Source organism: Solanum tuberosum, unplaced genomic scaffold (assembly GCF_000226075.1).
Source record: "Solanum tuberosum cultivar DM 1-3 516 R44 unplaced genomic scaffold, SolTub_3.0 scf00365, whole genome shotgun sequence".
NCBI lineage: Eukaryota > Viridiplantae > Streptophyta > Magnoliopsida > Solanales > Solanaceae > Solanum > Solanum tuberosum.
The window spans coordinates 510,016-523,406 of NW_006239290.1; the positions used below are offsets into that span (position 1 = coordinate 510,016).

The following is a 13,391-nucleotide window of genomic DNA, read 5'->3' on the forward strand; positions in this document are numbered from 1 at the left end:
TTTATTTTCCTCAAAAACTTGTCAAAGGGGTCACCAAAATATTGACGTCATCAATATACTAATCGTCTTCCTTTAAATTAAAAAGTCATCAAAATTTTCGTTACAGTTCAAAAATGGCTTTTTTCCAAGTCCATTAAACCCTAAATCTCACATACCCCAAATTCCTAAATCCTAATCTCAATTTTCTTTTTCTCTGTGTTTAGAATAAGGTCTAGATAATTTTAATTATTTTTTGTGAATTTTTTGAATTTTTTTTAGTGTGGTTGATGGAATCGAGAGGATCATCGAAATTGTTGGCGCCGGGGTTCAGATTTCATCCGACGGATGAAGAATTGGTTAGATACTATCTCCGCCGGAAAATCTATGGAAGGACGTTTAAGTCTGATCTTATATCGGAGATCGATATTTACAAGGTTGAACCTTGGGATCTTCCTGGTTAGTCTCTTTTAATTTAAGTTTTTATAGCTCATGATTGATGGAAAGTTTTTGTTTTTTTAGTTGCTTTTTGGGTTAATTGATTGTTTATGTATAGATCTATGGATTTTGAGATTATGTAATGTTAATGGGTTGGTTAGTAGAGGGAAGGATTAAGAATTTAGGGGTTTGGTTTTCCCCAAATTTGTTGGTTAGTTGCTAAGAATTTTGTAAGTTGTTTGAACTTGAGCTTTGGTGAACAGAGTTAGCTGTGTCGGTGTGTATGTGAGGTATTCGGTGTAATTTGTTGAGTAAGGTGGCCTGTACACCACCACCACCACCGACATACTTGTGTGATTCCACAAGTGAACTTTGGGGAGGATGGTTTGTATGAGATAGGGAGGCTGTTTTTGATGGACCTTCAGCTCAAAAGAAGGTCTAGAGAGTGGCCCGGATACCATGGTTGTATAAAGAAAGGATTTTTGTAAGTTGTTGTATCCTCCCTTTTTCTTGGGGATTAATTGAAATCATATTGGTGAACATGGTTTATTGTGTCGGAGGTAGCAGCAGGTAACCGTGGCCTGTACACCCGTACACCACCACCAACACCTACGTGGTATAACACCACATGTGGGTATGTGGTGTGTGGTTTGTAGGAGATAAGAGAGTTTCTGATGGACCTTTGGCTCAAAAGAATGGCCCTTACACCATGTCTATATAAAAGAAAGAATTTTGTAAGTTGTTATATCCTCCTTTTTTCTCTGAGGATTAATTGAAATCATATTGGAACTTGGACTAGATGTGTGGTGAACGTGGTTTGTTGTGATGACTTGTTCTACTTGTTAATTGTAGTAACTTTTTTGCTTTCCTGATTAAAAAGAATATATTTTTCCTTTTGTTCCATTTGGGTCACAGTATACTTCAATTCTTCATCCAGAACTGCATTGTGCAATCGTGTGTCTATATATATTCTGACTGCAGTAGCTATTTTATCATAGTTCTCTTATGTTACTTCCCTGAAAGTTTTAAAACCAAAGCTTAGAGCTTCTTTCCATTCAGTAAAAATTGTATTGGTTGAGTTGATTGTCAGATACCTGTGAGTTATATTGTAAGCTTAGTGTAATGTTATGGTTCCTTAGGCATGTCAAGGCTGAAGACAAGAGATTTGGAGTGGTACTTCTTTAGTGTTCTTGATAAGAAGTACGGTAATGGAGCAAGGACCAACCGAGCGACAGAAAAAGGCTACTGGAAGACAACCGGAAAGGATAGGGCTGTCCATCGTAATAAATCTCAGGTTGTTGGGATGAAGAAGACTCTAGTTTATCACAATGGTCGTGCTCCAAAGGGTCAGAGAACTAATTGGGTGATGCATGAGTACAGACTGATTGATGAGGCGTTAGATAACGCTGGAATTCCTCAGGTACCTGATGGTTCTTATTTTTTTTTCTATATTTTTATAAAGATTGTATATAATCATGTTTGTCTTTGGCGGATAGTGACTTTTTTTTCAATTTGTGTAAAATTTATAAGCATCTCACATCCTTATCCAGTTCCCTCAAAGCTGCTTCTGGAGGGAAATAGAAAAATGCTGAAGGTAAGTAGTCAGATGGACAGAGTGAATGCAAATTTTCTTTCTACTCCCTTTGCCCTTGTTTGGGAGTGCTTGTGGGGTCGTTGCCGTTTTTCCTCTCTTGGGGGCGTATTTCCTGTAATTTGTTTACATAGTTTCATCACCTTCTCTTATTTTCTTCTCTTTTTCCTTTTTTGGCGAAAAGGATGCATTTGTTTTATGCAGAGTCTTCCAGAAGAGTGGTGCAGGGCCGAAGAATGGGGAACAGTATGGGGCACCTTTTATAGAGGAGGAATGGGAGGATGATGAGTTACAAGTTCTTCCGAAGGATGAGACTGCTGAGGATTTTGTATTTGGTGATGATATTTATTTAGATGCAAATGAACTTGACCAGGTATTGTCACAGATGAATATGTTATTTTTCCTTATGTTTTATGCATGTTTGGGTGATGCGGAAAGCCTGTTCTCTTTCTCATGAACTGCATAAACTGTTTTGGATTGACATTTTACATAGTCTTTGTAAGTATTATAATATGATAGAAGCTGACCCTCACTTTGCTGTATCGCTATATGTTAGTAATGGGTTGTAGCTTGTCATTGCGACCAACAGGTGACTGTTACTCTAAAAACGGACATTTTGGACATGTCCAATTTAGTTGTATCTCTTATTTGACAAGGTGTACAGTCCTTGTTTGAAACATAATCCTGGTGAATTTTGTCGAATCCTACAATGAAGGTTTAACCTATATGTTCTGATTTCTGGTAATTCTTCTCTTGCACCCAGATTCTTGGGACCGACAAAGCTGTGGCTGGTGCTTCCCTTCCATTGGATTATTCTTTTGGTGAAAATGGAAGTACGGAGGAGACAAATAACTCCTCTGATGCTCAAAATTGGCTGCAGCAACCTGACGAGCTTAAACCAATTGATCTAGCTGTGCAACAGAATTTTAATGCTGAGCAAGTCAATCATGAATATATTGGTGAATCAAGCAAGAACATGAACTCTGAAGATGGGGATTACTTGCTTAATGAACCAATTGTAAATGGGACTGATGATCTCCAATTTAACGATGAAGCTTTCCTCGAAGCTAATGATCTTTCAAATCCCGTTCAGGTTGACAGCTCTGGTTTCGACATGTTTGAGGAATACCTTACTTACTTTGATGCAAATGATGACTTCCAGAATATGAGTTTTGATCCTTCAGTTTTCTTTGGAAATGATGATCAAATTTCTGATCAAGCACTGCTGCCTGAGAAGGTAACTTTATTTTCCAGCTTCACTCTCTCTTAGCTGTCCTAGTGGTTATGCTGAGGCTTACATATTATGTTTTCTATTATGTAACAGGACGTTGGCGAGGTAACTCAGCAACCTATTGCGCCCAATGAAGGGTTTGGTGAAGATAAGAATGGTTTTGCAGCGTCCTCCAAACTGGTACCAACTAAATTTGGATCAGGTAATGATGAGACTATTTTGACTTTTTTAGCGATTGGATATTTTGTTATTTGGCTTTGCACCAGTATTAGTCTTAACTTTTCTGGAAATCGGGCTTCTTTTCCCTTAATATTTGTTATTTGCTTTTCAATATTGCAGATTATCAACTTCCATTTATGAAGCAGGCAAGCCAGATGTTGGGCAATATTCATGCTCCTCCAGCATTTGCTTCAGAGTTTCCTACAAAAGATGCAATTCTCCGTCTGAACTCATTGTCTCGGTCAGCTAGTCCAGTTCAGGTCACTGCTGATTTAATTCGAATTAGAGACATGTCTGCTGGTGGCAATGGGACAAGATGGCCATTGGGAAAACATGTGTATTACAACATTATCCTATCTCTTGGCCTGTCACGGAGTAGTAGTGATGACTCTTCCATGGATTCATTTCATAGCATTCATCCAGGAAAGACTACTTCGACGATTTCCAGAGGCTGGTTCTGTTATCTATTTTTTTCGTTCCTAATGCTTTTGATGAGCCTCAGAATTGGAACCACAATCTGTGCCAGTTAAGGTTTCAGCACTATAGGAAACTTGATCACCAAAGCTCAAGGTGAATGTTATCATACATACTCTGGTCTATTATTGCATCTCAATTAAAACTTTGATACTGCATCTGTAGAAGAATAGTCCCCCCCTCCTTTTTTAGCCTTTTTTGGGTGGTTAAGTTATATAAAAGTACAGTGTTGCAGTCTCTGATTGGATCATAATAAGATTCCGGCCTTGAAAGCTTTGAATATATTATTTATAGCTGTTTTTGAGGTTTTATTTGGAAAGCATGAAGGGAAAAGGCCTGCTACATTCTACCCTCCTTGGACCTCACTCACTCGTGAGATTATATTGGGTATGTTGTTGTGTTGGACTAACTGAAATCATTGAGTCATTCGACTTTACGTCCACTACTATATTTTTTTCTTCAAATTTCTAGTCTTAATTCTTCTATAAGTAGCCATAAGTGGTCCTGCTATATTTGATTGTACATAGGAGTCTGATGTATATAACCATATTCTGGACCACTCTAGTACGGAATGAACTTATAATCATGGAATCGACTCGATTAGAATAAATACTGATGCTTGTGTCTCATTTATTATCTCCCTTGTAAGACTGATTTATCAATGGTACACAAATTACAAACAACACTTGCATTATCCTTTATCTATGCAAGTTCTTAAACATAATTTGTAATAATACATTCTGCAAAATGGTTTCCTGGTTTCACATCTCTCCGGGAAGCATCGTATCTCCGGGCAGATCACAGACCGCGATACCCTACAAAACGGAGAAAAAAAACCCGACTTTTAGTCCATTCCGAGACCAAGAAGAAACAATCTCATTGCTGTAAAAAAATTCACCTCTCCTGTAAGATGGGCAACACATCTTTTCTCCGCGAGCAACTCATCTTCTGACTGCAAAGTTTTAGTAACGTAGTGTTATTATGTCTCAACACGCCCTTTCAACCTTATGTTTAGTTATGTGATCATCTCATCTAAAATCCGAAACAAGAGAGAGATTGAGTACCTTTTTTATACGGTTCCAAAGGTAATCATCAAATATTACTTCTTTTACGAGTTCATAATCACCATCTCCCTGTAAACGATAAGTATTTTCGAGCTCATGATAGTTATATACTTGGTATTCGATCAGATAAAATACAAATTTAGGGAGAAAAAAACTTACTTTTGATCTACAAGGCATACTGAAAACTATATCCTCTGCTATCCCATAAGGATTTCCATTTGTATATACCTACACATTTGTAGCAAAATTATACAAGAAGAGATTCTGAAAACAAACATCGACAGGTAAGTGGATATAAAAGACATTTAATTCCATGGTTCGCGCTTCAAATGAGTTGGTCTATGAGTTCGATAGCAAATTCAGAACAGATAAACGTCAAATCATGGTTGTGCCTCTAATTAAGCTCATTTCTTATAGAACAAAGAGTTAGATGAAACTTACTCCAGTAGAAAACCAATCTCCTTCAGGTGTAGGAGTGACAAGAGACCTTATTGCATCGACTATCGACACAGCAGTTGATGCAGCTGAAGATCTTCCCCATTTCTGAATAAGTACACCACCTCTCTGCAAAATTAACTTAGTTACGATATTGTAATTGATGGTTGAGTTGGTGCAACAGGTGCGGTATCCGAAAAGGATGCCCGGTGGCGGGGATATATACGCCTCCTGGTACCTTCTCAGTTGAGCTCGTAGTACGTGTGCTTGCCAAAAAACAACATTGAAATTGATATTTTTACCTTTTGGACTTTTACAGTGAACTCTTCCTCTAACCATTTAGTGTCTTTGATCACCTCTTTGACTGGCAATCCATTAATTTTAGCATTTAAAAAGTCCGGAACCTGATAGCAAATAGATTAACCATGATGTTAGTAATGTAAATACGACACTTGAGCCTAACTTAACCCTGAAAGCTAGGTCATAAGGGAAGGATTTGCCCGAGTCCATATAAGCAGACCACCCATCCATTCCCCAATCAATATGGGGCTCTAACTCAGTCTAACACCCCCTTCACGTTCGAGCATGGATCGGGAGCCCAAACAGGGAGAGACCTAGCTCTGATACCATATAAGGATATGACACTTGAGCCTAACTCAACTCCAAAAGCTAGCTCACGTGTGGAGGATTGCCCAAGTCCACATAAATAAACCAACAGTCCAATCTCCGGCCGATGAAACATAATTACCTGAGTGGTTGAGTGATTGCCCCAAATGGTAACATTAGATACTTTGTCATAAAAGACTCCAGCTTTTAGAGCTAGCTGCACAAAACCATGAGATGTCTTAATAACTTCTTTGTTCATCATGAAAAGAGGGCGGTTAATTTCATATCTATATTGCTTGAACTCTTTAAAAATGTCGACCGGTGCATGTCAGATCCTAAAGTAGTGCCCTTTCGAAGGATCTGAGACATGCGCGACAACATTTTTGGAGAGTCCAAGTAACATAGCCTACCATAGCAATAAAGTCATGATTTTTTATTTTGTGACTTTACTGTTATGTTGGATAAGTTAAACGACCACACGCGAAATGAATCATGGAAAGAGAGATTTTACTGTTATATACCTGGCATTTGGCTCTATTTTCATCTAACCTCGTCAAGGCGTGGAAGTTCTTTGCTGGTATATTTGGAGCATTTTTCAAACAAATCAATGCACTTGAAAAGGAACAGAAAAAAGATATATTAGCAAATTAACAGAATGAAAACAGGAAAGAACAGATGAGACAGTTCATTACTTGGTATTGCAAGGGTTTCCCACAACTATCACTTTGACATTTCGCGATGCAACGGCATTGAGAGCTTTCCCCTGTAATCATTTGACAAACAACGCAAAATGTGATTCAATTTTTTTATCATTTTGGCCCTCAAAGACCATTGAACTTTAGAGAAAATGATAAAAAATATTCGCTTATGTTTGAGTCGAGGGTGTATTGGAAACGACTTCTTTACCATCACAAAGGTAGGGGTAAGGTCTGCATACGTCCTACCCTCCTTAAACTCCACTTATGGAACTATATTGAGTATGTTGTCGTTGTTGTTATGTTTGAGATTTTAGTCATATGATGGTAGTTATATTTCGCAGGATTGACTCGTGAGAAGCACGTGAGCTGTTTAAACTGAAGAAACAATCAGGACGGAGGTTTAATACTCATTTCCTCGATTTGTACCTTAAGAAAAACCAGGCCAGCAGTAAAAATATACTAGACAGCACTGAAAGCAGACAACTAAAACAAAACCAAGTAAATTGGGGGAAATGAATCGGAAGAACTTCGTCTTGTTGTCTTTTAACAGTATAAACGATTCATGTGCTTCTCAGGAGCCAATTTGAATAAATGTAACGATCATCATGTGTTTCAAACCTAACGAAAGCCAACACTGCTCAGTTCTTTTCAAACATGAAGGACTAAAGCTGCTAATTTAGACCAACCTCCAACCATAAAGGACTAAATTTTGTCATTTTCCCAAAAACTCTATATCTTAGGAGAACAAGAAGAAGAAACCTGTTCAGCGAAGATTTGACCGTTTATATCCAATAAGCCAGCTCGTTCCATACCGGGGCCTCGAGGCTTTGCACCAATGAGAAGTGCCCATTCTGCATCTTGGAACACCTCATAGGGATCAATACCTATATTCACCTCCCTAAGCAAAGGATACAAAGAGTCCTCTAGTTCCATAGCAACTCCTGCATATAAACAGGTAATTATATATAATAGACCCTTGACTCAAGTAAATCAAATCAAAGCAGGGATGAAAATAATCAAACGAGACTTGATAACGACTATGAATATAAGTGACAGCAAGTCCAGAATCAGAACATTACAAAGGTCATTAACAACTAATGGCAGACCACAGACATGTGTATGTATCCAAGGCTATGTTGCTTGGGTATAGGTGCAAATCTAGAGGTCGAATTCGATATCACATAAATTTTAGGATTGGGAGGTACATAGGAGTACTTTTTTTTGTTGTTGAAAAATAATTTATATTGTCAACAATGTAATCTAACTAGATTTCTATTTGATCAAATGATCAATGATCTTTGTAGTAAAAAGTTACAATTCAATTTCATTGACAGAAGCTGAGGTAGCTGTAGATACAACACAGGTGCGATGCCATTGTTTGGAAAATCCATGCAACATAGCTCCTAAGCAACGAACAAGTAAAGTCACCGGTTAAAGAAAGATAAGCTAATAAGGTCTTATTGACATGGACTAGAACCTTACATACATAGAGAGACAAAGATTCAGAAGAGAGACTAAGGTCGATAGAAAACGGGGACATACCTTCAAGTGCTTGGATTGACCGCTCAGACCCCAATAACCTTAGTGCAATAGGTTGATCTGGCCCAAAAACCTCACCAGATGCAAGCTGAGATATCAAAACAAATGATGTAACTTTTCAGTTTCACCTATGATGAACTGGTTAAAAGAACAAGCAAAACGCAAGAGTTAATGGTCAAAAACACACTTGAACTATCGTTTTTCGTGAGTTTCATACCCAAACCATCATTGTACGTTCCCTTTTCTTCCCTGAACTATCACTATCTATGTATTAAAACACAACTCAACTATCACCAACGTTCAGGTAGGAAAAGGCTACATTTGATAGTTGAGGTGAATTTTAATACTTAGATAGTAATAGTTCAGGTAGGAAAAAGGAACAACTGATAGATGGGGTGGGAAACTCGCAAAAAAAATGATACTTCAGGAGTGTTTTTGACCATAATGCTCGATAACAGTTGTCAAATAATTGCTTCATGCTATAATATCATTCAGTAGAAGCATTGTCTTTCGAGGGCCAGACCATAACATATGTAATTCTTCAAGAGAGGAACCGAATAGAGCGGTCACATTTTGCAGATATGCTGGTGTATGGGGGTAGTTACAACATTATGATAGATCCTGTAGACTCTCATAATCAGGAAACATGACTTAATAACTGCTTACACAAATAGTACTATCCATATTTTGTTTCCATGAATGTTTCTAAATTACGATAAAATTGTGAATGTCTTCTTACTTTGAAAAGAAGATGATTAGCAATCATCCCAGCAGCACCAGACACAGAAACAGTTATCATTTTCTTCCACGAAGACATCTCTTCTTCCTGGTAACCGAAAGTAAAAAAGAGTGATTAATTGAAATGTACGACGAGAGGGAGTTGCTCGGATGGTAAGCACCCCTCACTTCCAACCCGAAGGTTGCGAGTTCGAGTCACCAAGGGAGCAAAAGGGGTGGGAGCTCTTAGGGAGGGTTTAAAAAAAAAATAAAAAAAAATTGAAATGTACTCAAGAAATTTGTTACTATAATATTAATTTCAAACCCCATTGAACCATATGCTTTAGATTGATTACATGAGGGTATCTAAGTGAAAGTGATCAATAATTTATAATCTATAACTCATAAATTCAAAATCCTAGCTCCGCCTTTCGACTTAACAATCTCATAATATATCAAATTCAGTGTATCTATGTAAGAACTTACAGCCTTGAGATCATAAGTAAGACAGAAAACTCCATAGCACTCTGATTTCTTCTTTGGATCATCAGTCTGCACTACAGTCGGCGCTTGAGCTTCCCTGCAACATCAATCAAGATGAACATAAATCAGACCATTAAAATCGAAAAACACAATTGCAAAGCAAATTTTACACTGTCATCCCAATTCATGTCGTGATTTGACTGGACACGAAGTTTAAGAAAGAAATATAAACAAATCATAGACATTTGTGCGTAAAACTAGAAGTTCAAAGTTTAGTTATTTCTAATTAAGAAAACATGACATTCTTTTCGAGACACAAAGTAAAATGAAAGTACAACATATAAATTGAGACAGAGAAAGTAACATAAATCAAGAAAGTAACAACATACTTAGAAAGTAACAGACATCAATCAGATCATTAAAATCGAAAAAACACAATTTCAAGGCAAATTTTACACTCCCTCATCCCAATTCATGTCGCGATTTGACTGGACACGAAGTTTAAGAATTAAAAAACAAACAAATCATAGACAATTGCACGTAAAACGAGAAGTTTAAAGTTTAGTTATTTCTAATTGAGAAAAAACATGACATTCTTTTCGAGACATAGTAAAATGAAGAGTACAGTCATATAAATTGAGACAGAGAAAGTAAACAGCATACTTAGAAGTAACAGAGCAACATATTTGAGAAGTTCTCGATAAAGGCTTAAAGCTTAATCGACGTTGATGAGAGATCTTAGTTGACACATAAGAAAGTTGTGATGAATAAAAACTGGCTTTTTTAGTCAATGAAGAAGAAGGAATAAACTCTGCTACTGCCATTGCAGCAGAGATTAAAAAAACAACTAAAAGTGTACAAATCACAAGTGAATTGAGCAAAAAAGGTGAGATTTTTTTCTTATTTTCAAGAAGAAGCAGAAAATGGAGTTTGTGGTTTTGGAGAGACAATATTTTGGATCAAAGTGTTGATTTTGAAATATTAGTACAAGGCCATAGTGTATGACACTTGTCAAATAATATCCTTATCCATTTACCTTGGCTTTATATTACTTGTCTATTAGTCCCTCTTATGTTCCGATTGAAATTTCGAGATTCAAGCTCATAAATTTTGATAGTGTAAAAAGTTAAAAAAAAAAAATTCCAAAAAGAAATTTGTATATTTTGAAATTATATAAAAAGTAGGGATAAGGCACAAGTATTCCCTAGACTATCACTGAAATTTCAGATACACACTTTAATTAAACTAAGGTCCTATTACCCTCGAACTCATTTTTTTTGTAATTCTGTACACCTTTTTGGTTTACGTGGCATCCAAATATCTCCCACGCATCTCAACTGGAGTCACAGAGTGTGTCACGTAAGCCAAAAGGTGTATAAAATTACAAAAAAAATGAGTTCGCGGGTAATAGGACCTTAGTTTAGTTAAAATATGTCTCTGAGATTTCGGTCATAGTCTAGGGGGTATTTGTGCTTTATTCCTAAAAAGTATTATAGCCCACGGCGATTAACAATTTAAAATATTTAAAAATGTATAGAAAGAAATTTCGATCAAAGAAAAACTTGATTGACTCTTAAAATTATAATTGTGTCACGTAAATTAGGACATAGGGAGAAAGATACATGATTTGAACTTTATGTGTTTGAAATATTAGTATACTTCCTACAATTTGAGTTATTTGATTCGGAATTTAATATAGTCAAACTTCTTTATAATGACATTATTTGTTTGGATATTTTTTTTTAATTGTCGTAGAGAACATATAATATAATGTCACATAGAAAATCAATTCCAAAAAAAAAAAAACTGTTATAGTAAAGTGTTGGAAAAATTCTACTATATTTAATAATTCAATTAGTATTGTATATAGTGTCTAAGATAAATTTACACGATTCAATGGAACCCGTATATAATACTATACATCCATTTCTGATTATGTACACTCCCTTTTGTAAGGTATAATTGTTTTGGTTACAATATATATATATATATATATATAATTTTATATATAGAAAGTACGGTAACTTTAACAAATCTTTAAGTAAAATGTGTGTCAAAATACTATATATCACCATTCGAGATGACTCAATTGGTTTGGAGGGTGGTTAACCATATGGATGATCCAAAATCGATCCCCCTCAATGCCTTTTGAGTCGAGCCTATCTCATACTCAGTGGCGGAGCCACATACACTTGAGAGGTGTCGACCGACACCCCTTCGTTGAAAATTACACTGTGTACCTATATATGATTTTTTTCGATGTATATATATTACATGTTGACACTCCTTGGCTTCTGATCTATGCAATTTTGCTTCTTTATATTTTGACACCCCTTGATCAAAATTTTGGCTCTGCCACTGCTCATACTCCTTGTGGTTTACATCCTCTTTGCAGTTTGCAGGTTATTACACAATAGAGATTTACCTAGTGCGCACAGAGTGTTCAGTTGAAGTACAAAGATTTTAGCGATTGCGAGTTATCCTGAGGTTCAAAAATAAAAATAAAAATACTACATATCTACATTAAAATGGAATCGAATTAAGTGAAGGACCACAAATTGTTGTTCTTTTATTCTGTTTTTGGAAGAAGCAGAATTGAAGAATGAAATGTCCTTAGACTAGAAGATAAAAATGTTTTAATTTGGAATAAAACCAGTGCATAAGACAGAAGGACAGAACTATTTAAAAAATTCTGGAAAAATTGACATCAAAATAGAGTACACTATATTAAAATTTTAATTAAAAGAAGATATGCATATATGTACTATAAAATTTAAATGGAAATAATAATAACATAATACATGCATATATGTATATATATACTCCAACTTTAAAAATGGATATGTAAACACCTCAATCCATCCTCACCATGTCTCGTGGACATCTGACGATGACATATAGATTTTGGAGGTGTCTGGACGATCATTTTATAAGTTGAAGTGTTTAACTAATAGTGAAGACAGATTGAAGTGTTTAGACGTGGATCCTCAAAGTTAAAGTGCTTAATTATCTCTTGAATATCAGATTAAAATGTTAATCTATCATTTTCGGTGTGAGGCATTATAAAACAACGAAAAGTAATATAACCTATCCAAACATTATATTTATACATATAATATATTATGAAACTATACGTAACAATCATGTGGCTACTTGGTGTCATTTCTAGTTACAACTATGTGGACTTGGGCCTTACACTTCATGGTGGACTAGAACTATTAAGTCATGTTGGTATTGTATTTAGTCATCCTAAAGATTGATAGAGTTTCTTTTTCAAATATGATCCAACCAACACATTTAATTTGATCCGCTCGTTTATTAACTTAATCTATGTTTGTTGGAAAAAAAGAATATGTGATTTTGTTTTTAATTTATGACCTGATCTGAACAAATACCTTCGATCTTTCGTTTTGATTCTTGTTTAGAAAGAATAAGCAAGAAGCACATTGAATTGTGTTTTGATAGAGATTTATTTTAGAAGCTCGTGCACTATACTATAATAACACGTAATAACATCTAGTACATGTTTTAGTTAACATTGAGATGCCATTTATTTAATAAAATAAGTACTGTAATTGGAATTAAATGTGACAATTTCCTTTATCTTGATAATCAAAACATGTTACATGCCATAATTAAGTGAAACAAGGCATGTTAAATGCTTGGTAAAAAATAATTGGAGTAGTATTTTGTTATGTATATGGTAAGGTTTCCTCAAATAGTACCACCAACAGACGTGGAGAAGAGGATGCAGTTGTTTTTCTCTTAATCAAAGGTCTTGGATTTGAGCCTTGGATATAGAAAAAGCCTTAGCAGGAGTGATTCCCCCCGCCCTACGTGGCGCGAATTCGGAATAGTTAGAACCGCAGGTATCGAACATCGAGTGGAAAACCTGGATATAGAAAACCTGAAAAAGAAAA

General features: G+C 35.8%; 2 protein-coding genes across 2 annotated transcripts; one reads left to right on the plus strand and one right to left on the minus strand.

The window, feature by feature from the left end:
• Nucleotides 1–83: 83 nt before the first annotated feature.
• On the plus strand, nt 84–4,371 carry LOC102582253 (NAC domain-containing protein 53-like). Its single transcript, XM_006361648.2, has 6 exons — nt 84–435; nt 1,554–1,834; nt 2,190–2,378; nt 2,769–3,242; nt 3,330–3,438; nt 3,576–4,371. The coding sequence occupies exons 1-6, from the start codon at nt 267–269 to the stop codon at nt 3,983–3,985; spliced, it is 1,632 nt and encodes a 543-aa protein (XP_006361710.1). The 5' UTR covers nt 84–266; the 3' UTR covers nt 3,986–4,371.
• Nucleotides 4,372–4,503: 132 nt separating this feature from the next.
• LOC102582818 (malate dehydrogenase [NADP], chloroplastic) lies at nt 4,504–10,472 on the minus strand. The gene is made up of 14 exons (XM_006361650.2): nt 10,135–10,472; nt 9,475–9,568; nt 9,011–9,097; nt 8,275–8,359; nt 7,492–7,673; nt 6,727–6,797; nt 6,556–6,646; nt 6,177–6,251; nt 5,731–5,832; nt 5,435–5,557; nt 5,153–5,221; nt 4,994–5,062; nt 4,828–4,881; nt 4,504–4,744 (listed from the first exon to the last, which is right to left on the minus strand). Exons 1-14 carry the CDS (start codon nt 10,293–10,295, stop codon nt 4,691–4,693), a joined length of 1,317 nt encoding a protein of 438 aa, XP_006361712.1. The 5' UTR covers nt 10,296–10,472; the 3' UTR covers nt 4,504–4,690.
• Nucleotides 10,473–13,391: the final 2,919 nt, after the last annotated feature.